At 40.3% G+C, this 24,688-nt stretch overlaps 1 protein-coding gene across 1 annotated transcript in view; it reads left to right on the forward strand.

Annotated features, from left to right (window-relative positions):
• CFAP54 (cilia and flagella associated protein 54) overlaps positions 1-24,688 on the forward strand; it is a 291,046-nt gene that overhangs the window by 123,254 nt on the left and 143,104 nt on the right. The window contains exons 33-39 of the mRNA XM_043440645.1: positions 991-1,221; positions 3,564-3,706; positions 5,596-5,777; positions 7,307-7,534; positions 13,540-13,763; positions 13,864-13,999; positions 16,458-16,566. Of these exons, the coding sequence (XP_043296580.1) occupies positions 991-1,221; positions 3,564-3,706; positions 5,596-5,777; positions 7,307-7,534; positions 13,540-13,763; positions 13,864-13,999; positions 16,458-16,566 (1,253 nt within the window). The remainder of the gene's footprint in view (positions 1-990; positions 1,222-3,563; positions 3,707-5,595; positions 5,778-7,306; positions 7,535-13,539; positions 13,764-13,863; positions 14,000-16,457; positions 16,567-24,688) is intronic.

Consider the following 24,688-nt stretch of genomic DNA (forward strand, 5'->3'; position numbering starts at 1 on the left):
CAGTCACCAACAAATAGAGAATAACTCCACACTGAATGATAATATCAACACTGCATGTCGAAAAGAGTTTCCTTCCTTCCTTCCTTTATTCTCTAGAATATCTGTCCTTCCAGTGCAGCGAGGTCGACCTTCCTTCCTTGCATCTATCCATCCCTATTTCCCTTCCTTTATTTCTGTGTGTGTGTGTTGACTCAGATTCATACTTGTTATCTATTAAAGTGAGCAAGATTCTTTAACTTACAAATTGAGATCTTTCTTCCCCCCCTTTTCAGTATAAATCCGGTAGAATGAGGCAGCAGCATCGTCAACTGTTTAAAAAAAAAAGATTAAGTATTTTGAAGAAATAAAGTCATGCCGTATAAATAATTATGTAACTATGAAATTAGATGGGCTACATTGAGATTTTGATAGAAATAATTTGAAACAAATTGAATATATATTATCCTTAAAATCTGAATTATTAGCCAAAACTTGAGATATTAGTGTTTTTCAGAGCACATTGGGTATGGATGTATGAAGTTATTGCATGTAGAGTTGACTGATGTTTTATTTCCTCTGTAGTCTAGATAATGATAGGAAAAATTTGGCTCCATTGTTTTTCTTTTCCTTAAGGAAAAGAACAGAGAAATGATTTTCTTGTTTAATATTAAAGTTAGTTGATGAATGTGAACATTACCTTATAATTTGGTTGTCTAATCTCAGTGGCCTTTTGGTGACAGAAGAAAAGCTGTTTGGTTTGGGCCTAGGACACAGACAGCAGAGAGAGCCGAAGGCAGGCTGTAGTGTCCTTGTCCTCAGTGTTTATCCTCATGCCTTCCTCATTGTTTTGCTTCACACGTTTAGCACTAAGGGAATGACGAATAAGCCAGAAGCATTTGCATAAGGACAGTCAAGTGATTTCTTGCTGTACTTTGTACAAACAGGGATCATTCTTTGTTATAAAATGTCTAAAATTTCTTGTAATTGCAAAACTTCCTTTTCCCTGGACAGAAATAAGAGAGCTGATGTTCGAAAAGCAGCATATCGATTCCTGGTGGAAAACTTGAATCCTTTAATATTAAGTTATGTTAAAAAGAAGAGGTTCCATCAAATATTTCTTGAGGAGATGCCCTGGAAAGCTCAGATGAACCTGTATCTGGCAAGCGCACACTTCAGCCTGCTTTTAACAAAGCTAGGGGAACGTACAAAGATAAAATTTGGTTCTTCACCGATAATGGTCAGGTATAGTATATTGTCAATGAATACTGTTTTAGTCTCAAAAATATGGATCGTATTTGTATGTTCAGGGCTCCAATGAGGTTGGAGGTAACTTAAAGAGGTTCACAGAGTGCTTTGAAAATTTCTTATCTCAGGATCTTTCCCAAACAAGTGCTGGATATAAGTACTTATGAAGTGCTAATTTGCATACATTTGAATATGCCATTCAATATAGCTTTCAGGGAAAGGAGAAAGTGAATTTTCCAAGAGCAGTTTAACATTAATTGTGTCTCTGCATGCTCAGTCTCTCAGTTGTGTCTTGATTCTTTGCTGCCCTGTGGACTCTAGCCTGTCAGGCTTCTCTGTCCATGGAATTTTCCAGGCAAGAATACTGGTGTGAGTTGACATTTACTTATCCAGGGATCTTCCCAACCCAGGGATCAAACCTGCATCTTCTGCATTGCAGGCAGATGCTTTTACCACTGAACCACCAGGGATCCCCCAAAATATTAGTAACCAAAATATTAGTAGGCTTTAGGCACATCTCTGTTTCATTAGAGGTATATTTTAAGCCTCCATAAACACAGGTCATACTTTCTTATATAATTTACACTTTCTGTTATTAATTCAAAAGATATTTTCCAGTTCTTGTTTGTTTTTGGTTAAAGTACTAGAGGAGATAAAATGGGAGGTAAAAATATAAGATAAATACATAATACGGAATACCATGTAAGCAGAGTTAACTTTATGTAACCAGAGTTTTTCATTTAAAAAAACTACTCATTGAAGGAATTTCCTGAAGTCTGGTTATTAGTACTGCATGCGTTCACTGCACAAGGCACGGGTTTGATCCCAGTCAGAGAACTAAGATCCAACAAACTGCATGTTGTGGTGGTTTAGTGATTAAGTTGTATCTGACTCTTTGTGACCCCATGCACTGTAGCCCACCAGGCTCCTCTGTCCATGGCAAGAATACTGGAGTGGGCACAGAATACTGAAGTGGGTTGCCATTTCCTTCTCTAGGGTATTTCCCAATCCAAGGATCGAAACTGTGTCTCCTGCTTGACAGGCAGATTCTTTAGCACTGAGCTACCTGGGAAGTCCAATGCAGCCAAAACCAAAACAAAACCCTCATTGAGCACTTATTAGAAACAAGGTACTGAGGTAGGCGTGAGGTGCATTCTGAGTTGAACAGGATCTACAAGTTGGAATCTGGTAGAGTGGCTCACAAATGTTCACAAATAATAGTCAATAAAGGTAAAAGGTGAAGTACGCGTAAAGTCTTGGTACCTGGGAAGGAGGCTTTCTACTGACTAAGACTGCCAGAAGAGATTTCACGGGAGAAGCTACTCGGCCTGAGTCCTGATGGACAGGCAAGATTTAAAAATGGGCAGTAGGCAAACAAGCTTTCCGGAAAGATGGAAGAACGAGTCACAGCCCAGGAAGGAAACTCAAGACAGGAGCCCCTAGTGGTCTGACCAGAGTCTAGGGCATCTGAAAAGGAGAAATGGTCAGAAGAGAAGGTCGGTACCAGTACATGAACAGTCTTAACTGTCTATAAATCTGAATTTTAATTTATATATCATGGGAGATTATTAAGGTTTTTTTTGTAAGCAGGGCTATGATAAGAAACTTTTCTGATAGCAAGATACTGGATGGATTGGAGGAAGGAGAGACTAATAATGATAGGGATATGAATTAAGAGGGTATTTATTTCAGTAATCCAGCGATAAAATATGCAGGTTGAAATCTGCAAGGAACTTGAACCCAGTTTCTGTTTCTCCAGAGTTTTGGTTAAAATAAAATTCTGGTCTATGTGGGCTAGACCAAGTTAGCATTTAGAAAGTACTTAGATTTCTTGACGGAGAAAACTTTTAGCAGTGTGACCCATTTTTGAGACTCTGAGAAGGAAAACAGTTCAGATCAGATGGGCTTCCTTATCATCCTCTAGACTTGGAGAACTCTTTTCATCTGACCGTCCAGTCACACATGACCATTCATGCAGCATTGCTTGGCAGCATGACAGTTAAACAATGACTGAGAGTCTCAGGCAGTAAAGACTCTGCCTGCAGTGTGGGAGACCTGGGTTCAGTCCCTGGGCTGGGAAGATCCTCTGGAAAAGGAAAGGGCAACCCACTCCAGTATTCGTGCCTGGAGAGTTCATGGACAGAGGAGCCTGGTGGGGTACAGTCCATGGGGACGCAAAGAGCTGGACACGACTCAGTGACTTTCACTCACTCAAATTTGTATCAGGGCAACTTGGTGCTAAATCCAATTTCACTAAAACATTTATTTATTTATTTAATATTTGACAGAATTCAATTTTGCTTCTATTGTTTTTTTAATGAGTTTTTTTTCCTTTGCAGTTTCCGATCATGTGACCCTACTATGTTCTCACTGTATAATTCAGGAACAGTATTGCCAACAGGAAAATTGACTCTAGAAAACTATAAAGGGATGCTTGATTTCCTTCTTACAGCTAAAAAAAGAAAGGCTTACTTACCATCAGGTAAAATAAATACGTTATATACTATCAAATTGTCTTTAGATATTTTTATTCACAAATGGACCACACACATACACAAATACATGTTCCTTGACATGCACCCCAACAGACACTGAGTTATATGGATCATTTTCCAGTGACAGGAATTTTGTTGAGTTGTGGTATTTTGCAGAAGATTCTTATTTGTTCTATTTTTTTTTTAACTTACTACATTTTTATAACGTCACATATGTTTGGAAATATTTATATTGAATTTTCCCCTACTCCAATCTGCCCATTCAACAAATATATTGTTCTTTTAAAAATATTCATAGCCTTCAGTGGCCAAAGTAAGGGAAAACTTGCTCTCAGGTGATGAAGGCTTGGATGAGGCAAAGTTGGTGAAGATGGAGAAACACAAACAGACTAAGAGCACCTTTTGGAGGTAGAACCTATGGGATCCATTCAGAACCTGTACTGAGTATTGATGATATACCATGCCTGGTTCTAGGCCCTTAGTGTATTCACTCACTGGGTCATTCAACAAATGTTAGCCCTGCCTGCTCTCACATGTTCAGTCCCTGGGTGGGGAAGATCCCCTGGAGGAGGAAATGGCAACCCACTCCAGCATCTATGCCGGGAGAATCCCATGGACAGAGGAGCCTAGTGTACTACAGTTCATGGGGTTGCAAAGAATCAGACATGACTGAAGCGACTGAGCGTGCATACAAGTTTCAGGAAAAATTCCACCAAACATTCTGCTGCAAGCAGGCATGCCAGCATCATTTCGCTGCTTTCTAGTTGTACTCAGGATCTTGCCTTAGGATCTTCAGTCAGCACCTTCCATGAAAGTTTACTCCACGATGAATGAGATAATATTCTATTGGCAGGACCAGCCAATACTGTCTTCCGGTCAGGTGACAAGGGACGCCCAAGAGGTGGAGAGATGTGTGTGAGCAGGGCTCTCTGTTTGGGTGTTGCACTGACACTGTTCCTGAGTAGCCACCTACCTTGAATACCACTCATTTCACGAGCAAACATTCATCTCCAATATCTTTGTGTTATTACAAACCCTCTTATATACGTTTTTTTAAAATGACACTTTAAATGCTGTATGGCTTATTGCTGGACAAGCTATTTCATATGCTGGTTAACTCTCCCAGGAGTTTTGATTCATATTTGAGGTACTTGACATGCTTTTTAATTTCTTCTGGGGTACAGTTTTACTGGTACCTGCATGTCATTCTATGACTATTAAAGTATTTAAAAGTAAATTCCCTAGACATAGAAAGAGTCCAAGTTTTCATATGTAGACTACATATATACATATATATATATCTTCTTGAGTTTTCTTTTCAACTCGCTCCCTAAGACCTCCAGTGAATTTACAATAGATTCTGCAATTGAGACTTAGCATTTAATGCAGAGTCCTAGTAAGAGAATGTTTGTGGCAGAAGTCCTCCGCGGTTTTCACAGCAGAGCAACGGGAGGATGAGTGATCAGGGCTGCTGCCCTGCCTAACTGCAGGGATCCTCCTCATCTCCCAGTGTGTGTGTCCAGGGAATAGCCTGTTTGGAGGGAAGTTAAGAAAGAGTGGGATCCTGTCATTCTGCTCCCCTGAAACATGACATTCCTGCCTCTGCATCATTCCTTTGGCCAATCACCTTTGCCTGAAATGTTCTCCATACTCTTCCCCCACAGCTAAATCACAGTTCACCCTTAAGAGCTAATCTAAGCACCTCCTTCTCTGGAAACTTTCCCTGGTTCATCACATCCATAACAATTCTCTCCTTTCTCCAAAGTAATGTAGCAGTTGTTGTCTGGATTATTCATTTGATGCTAGTCACCTATTGTGTTTTCTGAAGCTTAACTCTCTACTTTCAATAACTTTATACTTTATTTTTATACTGTAGATGCTGAAGAATTTTTGGCATTTCTTAATTCCAAAATGAGTGATGAAAATGTTTCCAAGACCCGAACGGTTTATGAATCAGACTCTCAGTCGGGACTTAGCAGTAAAGAAAAGGATCGATCAGCAAATGTGGCTCTCTTGGATCATTTTATGAAAATCTTTTTATATTGCAGGAGAGCAATGGTAAGTTGGTCCTTCTTCTTTGTTGCAGTGGACGTGAATCTCAGCCCATGAATTTGGGCATGTGTGATATATTTACTTCCTTATTATTCATCATTTTAATTTCAATAGTGAGACTAAACTTGCTGGATTTTGTGTCAGTCATCTGTGAGGCTTGCCACGGTACTGAGGTCTCACATGTGGTAGAGTTGTGAGGGAGATGGTGAACCCCTTTTGTCATTAGTCATCCCACCATCCAGAGCCGAGGTGCCCTTTGTCCTTGTCTACAAAGTCTCCTTGAATATTCAGACACCCCTCTGCTGCTTTCTAGCCACACCTGGGATGTGGGCTTCTCCAGTGATACCAGGGGTTCCTCTTTAGACTCTTGCTCCCTCCTGGGCATCGCATGCTCCTTTCTCTCCTCTACGAAAGGGGAAGACCTTTCTAGGCATGGGAAAGCCCTAACCCTTCCCCCTGACCTGCTTCTACAGGCTATTTGTGTCTTCTCTCAACTGCTTTTCTCTTTTTTCTTCTTAAATGTTATCTGATAGATTGTTAAACTCAGAATAGGAATTAACTACAGAGAAATTAATTTCCTTTTTCTCATAGCAAGAAGTGGAGGTACATCAAACTTCTCAAGAGGTGAGAAGAAATCTGTCCTTTCTGGACAAGGAAGACTTAAGTTCCCATATTTCTTCATGGAGTAAAGAATGGCTTTTTAAAATATGCAAAGTGGTCTCACGTCATCTCCCATGGCCATGAACAATGTATCCCATCCTTCTTTCTAGCAGCTTCAGGGCCCTGGAGGGTCTGGGTCCTGCTTACCTCTCAGAACTCAGCTCCTCTTTCCATGGTGCAGTCTACTCTCCCCTCTGCGGTTCTGAAAGCACTAAGTGTGCTTCAGAACCTCCCTCTTCAGTCCTCAGGTTCACCATCCATACTCTGCACCTCCTGTTCCCTCAGCCCCAAATGCCCTTCTCCTCCCAATGATCCTGCCCCTCCTTCATGTCACTTGTTCAACTCAGCATTCTGGGCTCTGCTCATGTGTCACCTCCTGAGAGGACTTCTCTCCTGACCACCTTGTCCTCTCACCCTTACCAGGGTGAGCAGTTTCTACTTTAATTTCCTTTATAACACTTATCATCCCCTGAAATTGTACTTTGATATGTCTGCTTAATAGTGTCGGACTTTCCTCATCAAAAGCAGCACAAGGTCAGGCCCAGTTTCCCTTGCTCACTGAGACATTCCCAGCACTTAGAACAATGGGCATGTTGGAGTCCTAGCTCATCATTTAGTAGAGTCATAACCCGGGGCAAGTTAGCCGCATGCCTCTGTAAAATGAGGAGAATACTAGTGCATACTTACTTCATAGGAGTTGTTATATAGAATGTTATATTAGCATATAAATGTCTTACCATGGTGTCTAGCACTGTAAATAGCATATAACAAATGGTGTTAGTTACTTTTATTACTGACTTAGAGTATTAGCAAAAAAGTGAAGTCACTCAGAGATCTGTAACTTTGGCATCTTTTGAATGTTGTGGTTGTCTTAGGTTCTTGCTCACCGTGGTGGCTACTGGACTCTGCTTCAGAATTGCTGTCGGGCCCTTTGGAACTTTACTCAGGAGCTACAGATACTGCATAAACAAGCAGTGGATCTGTATAAGACATTTCCTATTAGCCAGGATAGTTTCCTCTGTATCTCTGTTTTACCATTCTATTTGGGAGCAGAATTACTTATTGACATGTTAATAGAACTACAGAATACTGATTCTATTAAGGTAAGAGTATTCGGGCAATTCTTTTTATTGTAGTTGATTAACAGTTTTTTTGTGTACCATACAGCTTGGGATAAGTAGAAATTTTATATTTTGCTTGAGTTGTTTTTTGGTTTGTCTTAATTTTATTTGCTTTGTTATTTGGTTCACAGTATATAATGTGCACTGATGTTAATTACAAATATCTGCCTGAAAATCAGTTTCGTAAATGGAAAAGAAAGTAGCATTTATTGAGCTCCAGCTTCTACAGAAACTAACCAAAATACATTTAATCTTCATAGCAATCATTTGAAAGAGAAAAAAAGAGACCCTAAAACAGATCATGTAGCTTGTTGGTTGATACTTGTTTTAGTCCCTCTTCTATTTCTTTAGATGTAGAATTTACAACCATTTCAAATCTACCACACTGTGATTTAAAGCATGAAAATAAAACTGAAAACAAAGCAAACCTCATGTAACTTAAACACATTAAAAATTAGTAAACACATAAATATTTTGAATCATGGGGTTTATAACATTTTTCAGATGTAAAATATATGATAATGATAGTACAAAAGACTGGGAGGGCAAATAAAATGAAACTGTCATAAGTTTTAAAATTTTGTATAAATATAAAGTGATACAGTATTAACTTTAAGTGGAATGTGATAAGTTAATTATACATTTAATAATCCCCCAAGTAACTACCAAAAAAGTGATATAGCTAAAAGGCCAAATGAAAGCTAAAACTAAAATGGAAAACTAAATAATAGTCAGTTAACTAAAGAAAGCAGGGAAAGAGGAACACAAATACGTGAAACAAATAGAAAATAGCAAATAACCTAACCCAATTATATCAATAACTATATTAAATATAAGTAGACTAAATACCCCAGTTAAAAGGCAGAGATTGTCTGGATTAAAAAAAGAAAGACGTGTACTTGTCCATAAGAGAAGCACTCTAGATACGAAGAAACAGATAGATTGAAAATAAAACAGTGGAAGAATTATACTATAAAAATAGTTAGCATAGAAAGGTTGATGAGGCTATATTTACATTAGATAAAATGATCTTCAAGTCAAAAAGTATTTTGAAAGATAAAGAAGGACATTTCATAATGAGAAGAAGCTCAATTAATCAGAAAGACATTCTAATCATTAATGTGTATACACCAAATAACAGAGATTCAGAATATACTTTGGACACCCAAAGCTTGAAGAACTTTCTGCTTGGTGGACACATTGATGTACCAAGCAGATCTCACGCCCTGAATCCATGGGAAGAGGTCACAGAAGTGCCTTATCCTAGACCCATCCAGACCTGGCCCATCTTGCATTTGGCTATTCTTGGGTTGTATCCTTTATAAGAACACTGTGTCAGTGAGTTCTGAGTCGTTCTAGGAAATTACTGAACCTGAGTTTACAGCTGGTCAGTCAGAAGTCCAGGTGCCCCAGGACCTGTGATTGGCTTCTCCAGCGAGCACTGAGCCCTTGGGCCTCTGGAGTCTGACCCTAGCTGTGGGGTGGTTGGTGTCAGCACCGATGCGCGGTACTTTGACGGAGGCTGGAAGCAAAGCACATAGTGCGTTCGCCAAGATGGATTATACACAGAGTCAAAAAAGAAGTCATAATAAAATTTAAAAGACTTAAGTCTTAAAGAGTATGTTTACTCTTTATAATGTAAAGAGCTACATTATAAACAGATTAATATAACGCAGGAAGAAAAATCTTCAAATATCCGGAAATTAAACAACACAATTCTAAATAATCCATGGGTCAAAGAAGAAAACATAAGAGAAATTTAAAAAATATTTCAACTGATGGTAACATATCAAAATTTTGAGATGCAATAAGCCAATGCTTAGCAGGAAATTCATAGCTTTAAATGTTTAGTAAATAGGAACAAAGATATAATATCCACCATTTAAGTGTTCATCTATAGGAGCTAGAAAAAGAAGAGTAAATTAAACCCAAAGTAAGTAAAAAGAATAATGAAAATAGTAAGAAAGAAGAAAATGTTAAGAGCAGAAGTAAATTAGATACAAAACAACCCAGAAAATTAATAAAGTCAATCAATTAATCTTTTGAAAATATGATTAAAATTGACAGAATCTTAGGAATACTGATGAACAAAAGTGAGAAAAGTGTGAATTACTATTATTAGTAACAAAAGAGGGATATGGTTACAGTTCCCGTATATATTAAAAGAAAAATAAGAGAAATCATATCCAATTTTTACCAATGAATTTGATAACTTAGATGAAATGGACATGTCTATTAGTACAACATAAAAAAACTGACACAAAAGTGATAGATAAAAATGAGTTAACCTAAGTATATTAAATTGAGTTTGTAATCAGAAACTTTGACATAAAACTCCAGGGCCAGAATACTTTTCTACAGAATTCTAGCAAACTTAAAGGAAGAAATAATAAATAACATACTGTTTTTGATGAGTGAGGCCAGCTTAACACCAAAAAGAAAAATATTAATCAATATTACTCATGAACATATACACCAAACTCCTTAATGAAGTGTTAGCAAATCCCAGCAATATATAAAATATGCAAAGAATATATATAGTATATACAAATGATGATCAAGTGGAGTTTGATCCCAGATATGTAAGGTTCACATTTGAAAATTAATCAATGTAATTCACCATATTAACAGGATAAAGGAGAAAAATCATATGGCCATTGAAATAGATACAGAAAAAGTATTTACAAAATTCTGTATCACTTTTTCCATCTGCTCCTTCTCCACCTCTGGTTGAACCATGCTTGCTCTGAGCTCTGGGTACCTGCTAAGCCAGGGAAGCTGTCATCTCCTTCTATCACAATTATTTACCTGGACCTTATCAGCCATCATGTGATGTTCCCTGACAAGTATAAGACCCTGAAGACCCTGAGCAGGCTGTGTCTGAAAGTGGAGGGGAAGATGGTCAGTGTGGCCGAGGATGACATTGATGGAAATGTACTTTGCTCTCCAGTGCTTTCAGTGCCCAAGGTGGAAGCACAGTATTCACTGGTGTTGATGTGATCATGAATCATCACCTGCAGAAAACTAGTTTCACAAAAGGAGCAGGTAAGAAATAAATCAAGGCGTTCCTGGTGGCTCAGTGGTAAAAGAACCTGCGTGACAATGCAAGAGACACAAGTTTGATCCCTGATCTAGAAAGATGCCACATGCCACCAAGCAGTTAAGCCCATGTGCCACAACTATTGAGCCTAGGCTTAGAATCTGGGAGCCACAACTACTGAAGCCTGCATGCCCTAGAGCCTGTGCTCCTCAACAAGAGACGCCACCGCAACGAGAAGTCTGTGCGCTGCAACTAGAGAGTAGCCCCTACTTGCTGCAACTAAGGGAAAACTCATGCAGCAGCGAAGACCCCGCACAGCCAAAATAAATAAACTTTTAAAAAAAGAAAGAAGTAAGAGATTCCATGAACTCAATCAGAGGCAGACTTGAAGAACAGAGACCAGAAAGAATAAAGCCTTTTATGAGAGAGTCTGAAAAATAAATCAAGCATTTCCTTGCTAATTTTTTAAAAAAAACTACCAGTTTTTTATTGGTGAAGATATGAATCTAGATAGTGTGGTTGCTCTACTAGACTACTGTAAGGATGGCATCACCCCATGTGTGATTTTCTTTATGAATGGTTTAGAAATGGAGAAATGTTAAGAAAGCTGGCAATAACTTTAGATCTATCACCTATAATCATAAATTATTCCATTTTTCATCCACACAGCAAGAGAACTTAGTTCCATTTATAACATCAGCAAAATGACATCTGTCTTTTATTGAGCATGTTATGTGCCAGACACTATGCTAAGGGGGCAAATTCACATAGGTCATGTATGTCACACCTGTTATTCATACCCTCACAAGCAGATGATTTTCAAGGTCTCTTCCAAGTTCGAGGTCTATGAATCTTACGGGAGAGAACGTTTATCCTTTACTTTTGTTGAGGCAAGTGGAAGCACTCCTGGGCTTTACTACTTTTGTTGATACCTACTCTCTCCTATGCATGTTATTGTTGAGGTTACCTTTAATGGTAACACCAAATTAGGAGAGGCTAGACTTGGTTTGTTGTTTAGTCTGACCCCATGGATTGTAGCCTGCCAGGCTCTTCTGTCCATGGGATTTCCCAGGCAAGAATACCAGACTGGATTGTCATTTCTTTCTCTAGGAGATCTGCCCAACCCAGGGATTGAACCCATGTGTCCCATGCTGGCAGGCGGATTCGTTACTGCTGAGTCACCAGGGAAGCCCCGCTAACTTTATTGGGCTGTAGTCTGGCCAGTGCATGTGTGCTAAGTCGCTCAGTCGTGTCTGACTCTTGGCGACCCCATGGACTGTAGCCCACCAGGCTCCTCTGTCCATGGGATTCTCCAGGCAAGGACACTGGAGTGGGTTGCCATGCCCTTCTCCGATAGTCTGGCCAGTAGGTGGATCTAAAGGGTTTTGCTAATAAACACATGAAAAGATGCTCAACATCACTCATTATTAGAGAAATGCAAATCGAAACTGCAATGAGATATCACTTCACACCAGTCAGAATGGCCATCATCAAAAAGAATCTACAAACAACAAATGCTAGAGAGGATGTGGAGAAAAGGGAAGCCTCTTGCACTGTTGGTGAGAATGTAAATTGATACAGCCAGTATGGAAAACAGTATGGAGAGTCCTTGAAAAACTAGGAATAAAACCACCGTGTGACCCAGTAATCCCACTAGGAGGCATATACCCTGAGGAAACCAAACTGAAAAAGACACATGTACCCCAATGTTCATTACAGCACAATTTACAATAGCTAGGACATGGAAGCAACTTAGATGTCCATCAACAGATGAATGGATAAAGAAGCTGTGGTATGGATATACAATGAAATATTACTTACCCATAAAAAGGAGTGCATTTGAGTCAGTTCTAATGAGGTGGGTGAGCCTATAGTCTATTATACAGAGTGAAGTAAGTCAGAAAGAGAAAAATGAATATTGTATAGTAACACATATATAAGGAATCTGGAAAGATGGTACTGATGAAATTATTTTCAGGGCAGCAAAGGAGACACAGACATAGAGAAGAGACTGATGGACACGGTGAGGGGGAGGAAGGAGAGGACGGGATGCATGGAGAGACTAACATGGAAATATACATTAGCATGTGTAAAATAGATAGCCAATGGGAATTTACTGTATGATTGGGGAACTCAGATCTGGACTCTGTAACAACCTAGCGGGGTGGGACGGGGAGGGAAGAGGGAGGAATGTTCAAGAAGGAGGGGACATATATATATACCTATGGCTGGTTAATGTTGATGTTTGGCAGAAACCAACACAACACTGTAAAGCAAGTATCCTTCAATTAAGAATAAATAAATTGTTAAAATTATAAGGAAGCATCTCTAGGGTGTATCAAATGCAGCAGGGACTTACAGGAAATGAATACAATAGTTACATAGTAACTCTTTAATTTTGATGAAAAGAGGGCCTTCTAGAAGACTTTTATCTCCCTGAGTTTGACATTTGCATCAGGGAACTGGGCAAATTTTTGTACAAACTGAATGTAAGCAATGTATGAAGGAAATCTAATTATTTGTATATACTATAGCCTGTTTTCCCTCATAACTTTACCTTCTTTATCAGTTCAGTGTTCTTACTCAAACAGTGACTCTGCACCGGGAAGTATAGTGGTGAATAACCACAGGTGGCTATTTATCTTTAGGCTTAAATAATTAGACTTGCGTAAACCTAGAAGCCCAGTTGCCGGGTCACGCCTCAGCCCCTCAGTGCCCACGTGTGCTCACTGGCCACTGTATGGACAGCACAGATGCAGCGCATTTCCCTTGTCACATAAGAGCTGTTGGACAGGATTGTCAAGCTTTCATTTGCGTAATAAACACATTCAAGTTTTTCTGTTCAGTTCTTTTCCATGTTATGTTTTTAGCTATCCATTCCATGTTCAGACCAAACATGTAGTGAAATATGAAATTTCAAAGTGTTCTTTCAATGTGCTACTTGCAGACTATTGATGAAAAAGGAGAGTTCAGTGTTCCGAGTTGCTATGGAAATATTAAAAATGATAACGGTGGTTGCAGCCTTACCTTTGAGCATCCTCTGGATGACGTCAATGTGGTCGATTTGAAATGGATCCACGACTTTGTATTAAAATCTCTGGAACTCGTCTATCAAGTAGAAAAATGGGAAACACTCGTATCACTTGCCATTCAGTTTAATACAGTTTCGCAGTGAGTACCACTGGGAGGGTGGCTAACAGTGATAGACTTCACTGAGAAGAACGTGGCTGTACCAGTGTTTGTTTCTAATATATACTTTACTCTTATCCAGTGAAAGATATACAGAGCAAGTGACTCCACTCCTGGTTTACGCTCAGCGCCAGCTTCTACTGCAAATATCCAAGTGCAAGGGCCCAGACATCAGCCAACAGGCTTGTGTAAGATATGAGGCTGAATACAAACAGAAGGTAAGTTTACTCATGCAGTTGTGATTTCTTATTAGTATGGCTATAACTAGCAAGATTTGGGATCAGATAAATGTTGCTATTTTCACTTAGGCATTTATCATTCAAATCAGCAAACATTGTTGAGAATTGCTATTTGCAAGTATTTTCCAGATGCAGAGAAAACAAAAATTAAGTTCGTGTACACAAGGACCTTATATCCAGGTCAGAGCTGATTTACCCATTAGGCACAGTGAGAAGAGTGCTAGAGACATAGCACTTTTTTAGGAGCCATTAAATGTTTTGATTTCTTTTACAAAAAGAAGAAAAAAGAAACTTTTATGTTAAAGACAGTGTTTCAGTTTTAATAATGGATTTCAAATTTCCATTTGAAATTTGAAATCTGAAAACTGCAATTTCTGAAATCTGAAAACAAATTTCAGTTTTGATGGAGCGGTAGGCCCATGAAGGCAAAAGTACCTAGGGCTCACGAATGACATGTTGCAGCTTTAAGTTGGGGGAGGAAAGGGATACATCTATTCTCTTATTTATTAGCTTAATAAGTATGTATTGGCTCCCTAAGATTAGAGTTGCTGCATTCAATTGTGCAGTCTGTGTCCTGCCCTAGGGCACTTGGCATACGTTGGGGGTGCTGAATCCAGCCCCTGCCCCACACATTAATCCATGTGGGCTTGAGGGGCTTGCAGCCCCCCAGAGAAGACTCCCATTTTTTCCTTCTCACAACGGCTGCTTATGGCCTTGGCATATTCTTGCTTCTTGCATATTCTATGTAGAGAGAGCTGTGTTCTTGCTTTATGGAGTTTAGTTTCAGAAGCATGGAGGTAGGACCAGTGGATAAATATGTAAACAGATAAAAAGATTTATGATCATCATAAATTCTCTGAAGAGGATAAAATAGGTATGGGATAGAGATAGGCTGGGGTGAGAGGTGGAAAAGTTGAGCAGAGGTGATCGGGACGGTCTCTTGGAGATGGTCACATTTGGTGGGAAGGGGCCAGCCCTATAGTGGAAAAGAACATTCTAGTCTAAGGGGAGAACGTGATCGAAGACCCTGCGATGGGACAGGAAGGAGGCCCAGGCCCTGCCGTGCCGCAGACAGGAGAGATGAGAAGGAGAAGGGGCTGCTCTGTCTGCATCTTCTTGGTGCTTCCTCCCCTTCTCCCCAGTGTCTCAGCATTCGTACAGCCAATGCTCTGTCCTTGGTCCTCCAGCACTCTCTATCTGGGTGTTCTCCGCTGGAGAGTTAACTCAACCTGTGGCTCAAAGTGAACATCTTTATGATGATGGCTACCAAAATTACATCTCCTGTCTAGACCTTTCTCCTGTATTCTGTGCCGATGTATCCAACTGCCTGTACCAGTCAGGGTTCAATCAAGGAAGCAAAACTAGTTACAGCTGTCTGTCTCTCCCCTCCCCAAATATCCACACTGATTTTTCCCACACCTTTTCCAGTCTTGACTGAATATCACATTCTCTGTGAAGACTTTTTCCTCACTGCCTTGTTTAAATGTGTGTGTCTGTTTGTCTGCTTTTCTCTATAGCATTTATAACTCTTAGTCCACTTTATCATGTACTCTATATTTTGTTTATTGTCTATTTCCGCTAGAATAAGTACCACAAGAAGAGGGATTTTTGCTTATTTTGTTTTCTGCTATATCATCTATGAGCTTGGAGTAGTGCCTGGCACATAATAGGTGTTCAATAAAGATTTTTAAAATGAAGCTGGAGAGGTGGGAAGGACTAGGTCAAGTAAGATCTTAATAGGCTGGGGGAAGGAATTTGCATTTTCTTAGACTGTCCTTACATCTCATCATAGAGGTAACTACAAGGGATGATAATAAAGAAGCATCATCTTCATCAGACTGGGGTTCAAGGATGGTTGTATTTTGAGCAGGGTTGTGGGAGTTGGGGTGGAGAAATGGAGAGAAGAGGATCTTGGACCTTTTAAAAGAATTACCTTATGTCTAAAAATGCTCTGTTTCATATATTTTATCATTTTAGGACTCAATTATCTGTTAAAAAATACTTTAAAAAATACTACAGAGGACGTTAGTTCTGAAAAACTCTACCAGGGAAGTTTAAATAGCGTTAATTATGAGTAGAGGGGAAATCTGCCATTGAAAAAGCAGCCTCTGTTTTAAATATGTTTCAACTTACATAATGGGAGATATATTTAGACTAGTGAATTTATAGAACATCAGAGAAATTATTCTAATTGCTCTACATAATTTGCCTAATGCTTTTCCAGCTGTGGTATACATAAGAAATATGAAAAATTATGTAGCCACTTTTTTCCCTCCAAAACTTCTCATGATTGAATGTTACTCTGGAGCTTTTATTTGTAGCATCTTTCTGTATCTCTTCTTTTTGGTTAATGAAAAATAAGATGAACATTTCAAGTAAGCAAAAATTTTGGCTCTAAATACCTAAGTGATATTTGTTTTCTCCTTTCTTTTTAAAGGTAACCTGCCGAAATTTCGTTGGGATACAGCTCAAGATTAATCCTCCAGCCAATAAAGTGACAGTTATAGGACAGCGAACAGATGTCCTTAAAAAGCTTATCTCTTCAGGTTGGAACCAATCTTAGCTTGAAGCTCTTTCTCTCTTCTTCAAAACAAGATTTGCTGTTGTGTTCTGCATGTCCAGTCTCCCATAATTAAAGTGTTTGCAAAATCTCTTTTGCAGATTTGACTGAAAATAATCCATTTGATATTTACCATCTTATGTTGCTATAAATGTCACTTAAGGGGAATTAAAATTCATGTCTTTTATTAGTTTAATCTGTAAGTTAAAGAAGAGAAATAAGAGAAGAGGGAGAAAGGAAATTGATGGGAAAAAGTAAAGGTGAGAAAAGACTGTTAACTTGTTGGTTTTTAAAAAAGAGTACAGCAGAAGATTCTGAAACATCATGACTCCTTTGCTTTTAGCTGGTGAGCCCTCTTGGAATGTTTTGGCAATGTGGCTTATAGGAATGAGGTGATGGGAAGGGATGAAAATGGAAGTAATGCCTCTCTCAGTGGTGGTTTTCCTGTCTCTGATTTGGGTAGAGGAAAGAAATGCAAGTCTTCCCTATGATATCTCCTGCATTGACAGGCGGGTTCTTTATCACTTGCATGACCTGGGATGCCTTGATGTGTTTGGATTCTTTCATTTATTTATCTATTGATTTTAGGTATGTATGTGTGTATGTATTTATGCATTCATTCATTCATTTCTTGAGTCAGGCAGCCATTCAGTCATTCAGCAAATATTTATTAAGTTTCTACCTTGTGTTAAGTGCTATACTAGGTCCTGAGAAACTGGGAAAGATTGAAGGCAGGAGAAGGGGATGACAGAGGACGAGATGGTTGAATGGCATCACCAACTTGATGAACATGAGTTTGAGCAAGCTTCGGGAGTTGGTGATGGACAGGGAAGCCTGGCGTGTTGCAGTCCATAGGTCACAAAGAGTCGGACACGACTGAGCAACTGAACTGAGTGACTGACTGAGGTCCTGAGAATACAAAGATGAATGAGACTAAAGATTTGTTATATGATTTACAGCCCCCTGAACGAGACCGATAAGTAAGCCAGAGATGATAGTGTAGAGTGGTAAGGTCTATACTGTTGTGACTCCTGCTGCTGCTATAAATAATAGTTAATGGCTAGCATAATTTTTGAGAGACTCTATGTAATTTAGTGGGGTTATCATGAAAGTAAAAGGCGAAAGTTGAGAGTAGAAAGGTTGGCAGGAATTGGATAATAAGGGGTCTTAGAAGGTAGGGTAAAGAGACTCAGATTTATCAAGGGAGCTAAAGGGAGCTAGTTACAAGGGTTTAAAGAAGGAAAATGAAAAAAGACGCTTCAGCAACATGGGGAATAAGTTGGAAGGAGGCCACACGGCGGCAGGAGAGCTGCTGCTGCCTGCTTGTGGGTTTACAGACGTGATGCGGTCCTGGACTTAGACAGTGAGAACAGACGGGTGGGCAGCTGTCTGCTCGCTGGGTGAGGGGGATGCACGAGGAAGGGAGGGGCTCGAGTTGCTTTGGTTTCTGGCTTGGGTGGCCAAGTGGTTGTGGCGTCTTCGTTCTATCAAAAAGTACTGAAGTGGGGGGCAGGTTAGAGGAAAACATCTTTTCTATTACTGAGTTTGAGGTGTCTGAATAATAGCTAAGTAGAATCATCCAGTCAGTCAGTGATCAGTGCAAAGAAATAGAGGAAAACAATAGAATGGGAGAGACTAGAGATCTCTTCAAGAGAATTAGAGACACCAAGGGAACTTTCATGCAAAGATGGGCACAATTAAGGACAGAAATGGTATGGACCTAACAGAAGCAGAAGATGTTAAGAAGAGGTGGCAAGAATACACAGAAAAACTATACAAAAATGACCTTCATGACCTGGATAATCACAATGGTGTGATCACTCTCCTAGAGCCAGACATCCTGGAATGTGAAGTCAAGTAGGCCTTAGGAAGCATCACTATGGACAAAGCTGGTGGAAGTGATGGGATTCCAGTTGAGCTATTTCAAATCCTAAAAGATGATGCTGTGAACATGCTGCACTGAATATGCCAGCAAATCTGGAAAACTCAGCAGTGGCCAGAGGATGGGAAAAGGTCAGTTTTCATTCCAATCCCAAAGAAAGGCAATGCCAAACAATGCTAAAACTACCACACGATTGCACTCGTCTCACACGCTAGCAAAGTAACGCACAAAATCCTTCAAGCCAGGCTTCAACAGTATGTGAACCGTGAACTTCCAGATGTTCAAGCTGGTTTTAGAAAAGACAGAGGAATCAGAGATCAAATTGCCAACATTCATTGGATCATTGAAAAAGCAAGAGCATTCCAGAAAAACATCTACTTCTGCTTCATTGACTATTTCAAAGCCTTTGACTGTGTGGATCACAACAAACTGTGGAAAATCCTTAAAGAGATGGGAATACCAGACCACCTGACCTGCCTCCTGAGAAATCTATATGCAGGTCAAGAAGCAGTAGTTAGAACTGGACATGGAACAACAGACTGGTTCCAAATCAGGAGAGGAATACATCAAGACTGTATATTGTCACCCTGCTTATTTAACTTATAGGCAGAGTACATCATGAAAGATGCTGGACTGGATGAAGTACAAGCTGGAATCAAGATTGCTGGGAGAAATATAAAAAACCTCAGATACGCAGATGACACCACCCTTATGGCAGAAAGTGAAGAAGAACTAAAGAGCCTCTTGATGAAAGTGAAAGAGGAGAGTGAAAAAGTTGGCTTAAAGCTCAAAATTCAGAAAACTAAGATCATGGCATCTGGTCCCAACACTTCATGGCAAATAGATGGGGAAACAGTGGAAACAGTGGCAGACTTTATTTTTTTGGGCTCCAAAATCACTGCAGATGGTGACTGTAGCCATGAAATTAAAAGATACTTGCTCCTTGGAAGAAAAGTTATGACCAGCCTAGACAGCATATTAAAAAGCAGAGACATTACTTTATTGACAGAGTTCTGTCTAGTCAAAGCTATGGTTTTTCCAGTGGTCATGTATGGGTGTGAGAGTTGGACTATAAAGAAAGTTGAGCAGCAAAGAATTGATGCTTTTGAACTGTGGTGTTGGGGAAGACTCTTGAGAGTCCCTTGGACTGCAAGGAGATCCAACCAGTCCATCCTAAAGGAAATCAGTCCTAAATATTCATTGGAAGGACTGATGATGAAGCTGAAACTCCAATGCTTTGGCCACCTGATGCAAAGAACTGACTCATTTGAAAAGACCCTGAGGCTGGGAAAGATTGAAGGCGGGAGAAGAGGATGACAGGGGATGAGATGTTTGGATGGCATCATCAAGTCAATGGACATGAGTTCGAGTAAACTCTGGGAGTTGGTGATGGACAGGGAGGCCTGGTATGCTGTCATCCATGGGATCGCAAAGAGTTGGACACGACTGAGTGACTGAACTGAACTGAACTGATGATTGGATACACCAGTGCGGCACTCAGAAGATTTGTATTTTCGTCACCAATACATTGGTAGTGGTTGAAATCAGAGGCTTGAACAAAGTCACCCAGAGAGTGTTCTTAGGAATATGGACCTAGGGATGCCATCACTTTGGAATCTGTGTCAGTCAGAATGGGCTGGGCTACGTAGCAGTCATGAACAATTGCTGAATCTCATTGCCATAACCCAAGGAAAAGTCTGTTTTTTGCTCACGCTGTGTTCAGGGAAGTGAGCAGCTCATCGTGGACTGATGGAATGTCCATCTTGACACAGGCTTCCGTGATTGTTTTAGAGGCAGGAGACAGAACACTCGTGTTATCCTCTAGGGCAGCTATAACTGGAGGCATATAGGAAATGGTTAAGACTTTGAAGTGAGACCACGCGCATATACCATACACTTTGTGCTAAGGGCTTTACGTGGATTATTATAGGAACTGCAATAAAATTCATTGGACGTCAGGCACTCTGATAAGTGTTTTGTGAGTATTAGCTTACAACTGCCTGATGAGGAAGGTTTGCTGTTGTCTCCATTTTTTAGCCAGTAAAAATAATGTTTTGTATATTTTTCATATTTTATAATTTTATATTCATAGTTTATATATAGGTGAGATGATGGCTCTTCAGACTGATACTTGAAGGTGACACATTTTCTGCAGTTTTATTGGCTAAAGTCATGTGGCCACATCTAACTTCAAAAGGGGAGGGTAGTGTGATTGTACTCTACACCAAGGATAAAGACGACTATGTGAAGAGCCCTAGTGACTGTGATGGAAAAAACAGAGGAGAGCCCATATCTGAAAGAAACTGGGACGTGGCTTAAGAGGTGGAGGTGCAGGGGCTGACAGTGGAACAAATAAGGCCGAGGAGAGAGAGAGAGTGTTTGAGTCAGCAGTCAGAGAGGTCCGCTGAGATGCGGGGTTCTGTCCGTTGTATGTGGGAGGTCGCTGTCCCGGCCTTTCTGCTGTGACACCCTCACCTCAGGGTCTTGCTCTAGCTGTTTCTCCTTCCTGAAGTGCTCTTCCCCCATCCAGATGGCTCTCTGATAAACCCCTCACTTCCTTACAATCTTCGTGTGCCTCTCATCTTTTCAGTGAGGCTTACCCTGACCATTCTATTTGTTTTTTCCATTTATTTTTATTAGTTGGAGGCTAAATACTTTACAATATTGTAGTGGTTTTTGCCATCCATTGACATGAATCAGCCATGGATTTACATGTGTTCCCCATCCCGATCCCCCCTCCCGCCTCCCTCCCCATCCCATCCCTCTGGGTCTTCCCAGTGCACCAGCCCTGAGCCCTTGTCTCATGCATCCAACCTGGGCTGGTGCTGACCATTCTATTTGAAACTGCATCCTGCTTCCTTCCTTCCAATTCCCCTTACCCTAATAAATGTATTCTTTTTTTTCCCGTGAAGCACTTATAGCCACTTAACACATTCTATAACGCAGTTTTTAAAAAATTGTATTTATTGACTACTAGTCTGTCTCCACTGATGAAAGGTAAGCTCTGTGAGGTCAAGGACGATTGGTTTGTTCGTCGATGGAATCCACATGCCTTCATCAGTACCTGACAGGTGGTAGGAGCTCAGTGTCCGCTTGCGGAACGACTGACTCTAACAGTAGTGGTTTCAAAGCAGTGGCTGTGAGCGCGATGGCAGTGTTGTGCGTGGTGGGTGCGGCCGTGGGAAGTGTGCCTGCTCAGAGGTGCTGAGTGAGTGCTGCCTTTGGTGAAGCTTAGACGTGAAAGAAGAGAAAGAAGCGGGAGCAGCCGGAAGGGACAGTGGAGCCCAGGGGGCCTTTGTTTCACTTGTGTGGTTGTTTTAGTAGGAGAAAAGGAGGATATTTCTATATTAAATGGAGAGAGCCAGGAGAGAGGGACAGCCAGGAGAGAAAGATATTCGATCAGGCAAGGAGCTTGAGGATAAACGAGGCAGAAAATGGGATATACAGGGCTTAGGAGGTTGGGACACCCCTGATGCTAGATAAGAAAGGAAGGAGAGAACAGGTTCAAACGCAGGAAAATTTGTAGATGGTAGTGGTAGAAGTTGAAGGCGTCTTTACCGGGCATTAGAGATTTTCTTTATGAAGCAGGGGGTTGAGAGCACAGCCAAGGTTGAGATTCCAGGAGGGATGAGAGGTGGTGGGCTGGAAAATAGGAGAAAGGAAGATAGGAGGGCTGCAGAGCAGTGTAGACGATCCAGTTGAGTAGGGTTGGTGACCATGAACTTGTAGGTTTTACCGCCAATGATAAGTTATTTCCTCATATTCAGTGAACAACAGGAGGACCAGCTTCCCCTCATCAGTCATGTGTGACTAGTTCCAAAGAGCATGTTTCTTCCTGGGTGTGTTTTCCTTTTCATCATCTTGTCTGTCAGACTTCTGGAGAGCCCCCAACTTGGGATCCGTAACTCAGAATGTGATTTATACTGTCCCCTCCATCCTAGAAAGAACTGGCAACAAATGTGAGAAAATGTGTCAAAAATGCTTGTTATCAATCTTCTGGTTACCGGGGGGTGGGGAGTTGGGAGAGGGGTGAATTGGGAGATTGGGACTAACATATACACATTATTATACATAAAATAGATAACTATTAGGGACCTGCTATACAGCACAGGGAACTCCACTCAGGACTTTGTAATGAACTCTGTGAGAGAAGAATCTTCAAAAGAGTGGATACATGTATCTGCGTGGCTGATTCTCCTTGCAGTGCAGCAGACACTAACACAACAGTGTAGATCAAATATACTCCACCAACAACGAAAAGAACATGCTTGTTATCAAAATGATGACTAACATCTAAGAGCCAGGAAAAGCACACCTGGGAAAACTCTAGACCCATGTGACCAGGAGGTGCTTAATGGCAATGACTGCTATGTGTCAGGAAAGCACGTTGCCAGTCTGTTGTTAGGTTATATTTGGAAAGGCAAGAGGTGGGTGGTAGGGCAGAAAGAAAGATGGGGTCCTCAGACTTCAGTGATCCTTTGAGCTGGTTCTCAATGGTGGTGGAGGCACAGCTAGTTTGAGCAATGAACAGAGTTGTTGTTGTTTAGCCTCTAAGTCATGTCTGATTCTTTTGTGACCCCATGGACTGTACCCCTCCATGCTCCTCTGTCCATGGAATTCTCCAGGCAAGAATACTGGAGTGGGTTGCCATTTCCTTCTTCAGGGGATCTTTCCGATCCAGAGATCGAACCTGAGTTTCCTGAACTGGCAGGCAGAGTCTTTACTGCTGAGTCACTTAGGAAGCCCATGGACAGAATAGGAGTATTCCAATAGATAAAATCTAAAAAATATTGTAATGGCAGTAATAATTGATTGAGCCAGTACTTTATTATCTTCTGGTGGCTCAGATGGTAAAGAATCTGCCTGCAGTGCAGGAGATCTGAGTTCAATCCCTGGGTCAGGAAGATCCTCTAAAGAAGGGAATGGCTACCCACTCCAGTATTCTTGCCTGGAGAATTCCACGAACAAAGGAGCCTGGTGGGCTACAGTCCATGGGGTTGCAAAGAGTCAGACATAACTGAGCTACTAACTCTTCAACAATTGTAGGAGGTAGATATTATTATACTTATATTACGCATTAGAGAATTAAATGTTACAAGTGAGTGCTGGAATCATGATTCAAACCCTGGTCTGTCTAATTGCTCACAGGGCTCCACTGAGCTATCAGGTCTGTCTGTCATTTGTCCCTTTTCAGGTTAGATTCTCTTCTTAACTTACAGCATTCAAGAAAAAAATTTGCTATATATCAGTAGTCATGGGGAGACAGATATTTTATTGTTACTTGTTATGATAGTTGCACAATTTTAAGATGATCCTGCATAACTACTACAGGTTTTACACTGAACCTTTATCATTAAAATCTTAGCATCCCCCTGATAGCGCCTTATAAAACTTTAGGACCTCTGTGTCTAGGAGCATAATTTGGGCTGTGTTTTTGGGCTTATTGGGCAAATTTTTAGGATGCTGAATTTTTTTTTCAGTGTACTAAATTCAGATCATTAATGTGTTTATAAGCATGATGGTCCTTATGTATATCACCATGACATGTTTGCAATTCTTAAAAGAATTAAAAAAAAAAAAGAAAAAAAAAAAGAATTAAAAAAAAAAGACCAAGTATACTCCTGATGGTTTCCACCCCAGATCGCTGCTTTAGAACATCATAGATTTTCTTTTGGTGTAATAACATTTGGTGATAGTGCTTGATACATTTAATTCTTCAGAACAGATAACTGTAACGCTCTGGTGCCTAGGAACATTTGGTATTCTCATTATTTAACAGCATTCTATTCTCCCTCTAGCTATTTAATAATGCATATGTAATTTGGTACAGTCTCTGTAGGATTTGGAGGAGTGAGAATACCTTACTTTATAGATGATTTTTTGTATGGATGAGTAACCCGCCTGCTTGTTAGGCTTCAAAGGGGTGATAACTCTGTGGGTCTGCCTTTTATTGTAGCTGTTTTTGCTTTCTCTCTGGGATCTCTCTCTTCAGTTTTGACCTTCCTGGCATCTAAGTTCTCTAACAGGATAATTCAGTCATCACGTGTGTTGGAATTTTGAACCCTTTGGCTGGTGTGTTTTATTAGTGCCTCTGGGCATTTGGACTGATGTCACCAAAAGTGTAGAAAGCGGCCCAAATTTTGTATCACTCACTGGGATCCTTCCCTGTTGAGCCCATCTCTCTGGAGTCATTGGCATTTCAATTTTAATGTCTACACTGGTACAC

The sequence above is a fragment of the Cervus canadensis genome, chromosome 21, assembly GCF_019320065.1.
Source record: "Cervus canadensis isolate Bull #8, Minnesota chromosome 21, ASM1932006v1, whole genome shotgun sequence".
In the NCBI taxonomy this organism is placed as follows: domain Eukaryota; kingdom Metazoa; phylum Chordata; class Mammalia; order Artiodactyla; family Cervidae; genus Cervus; species Cervus canadensis.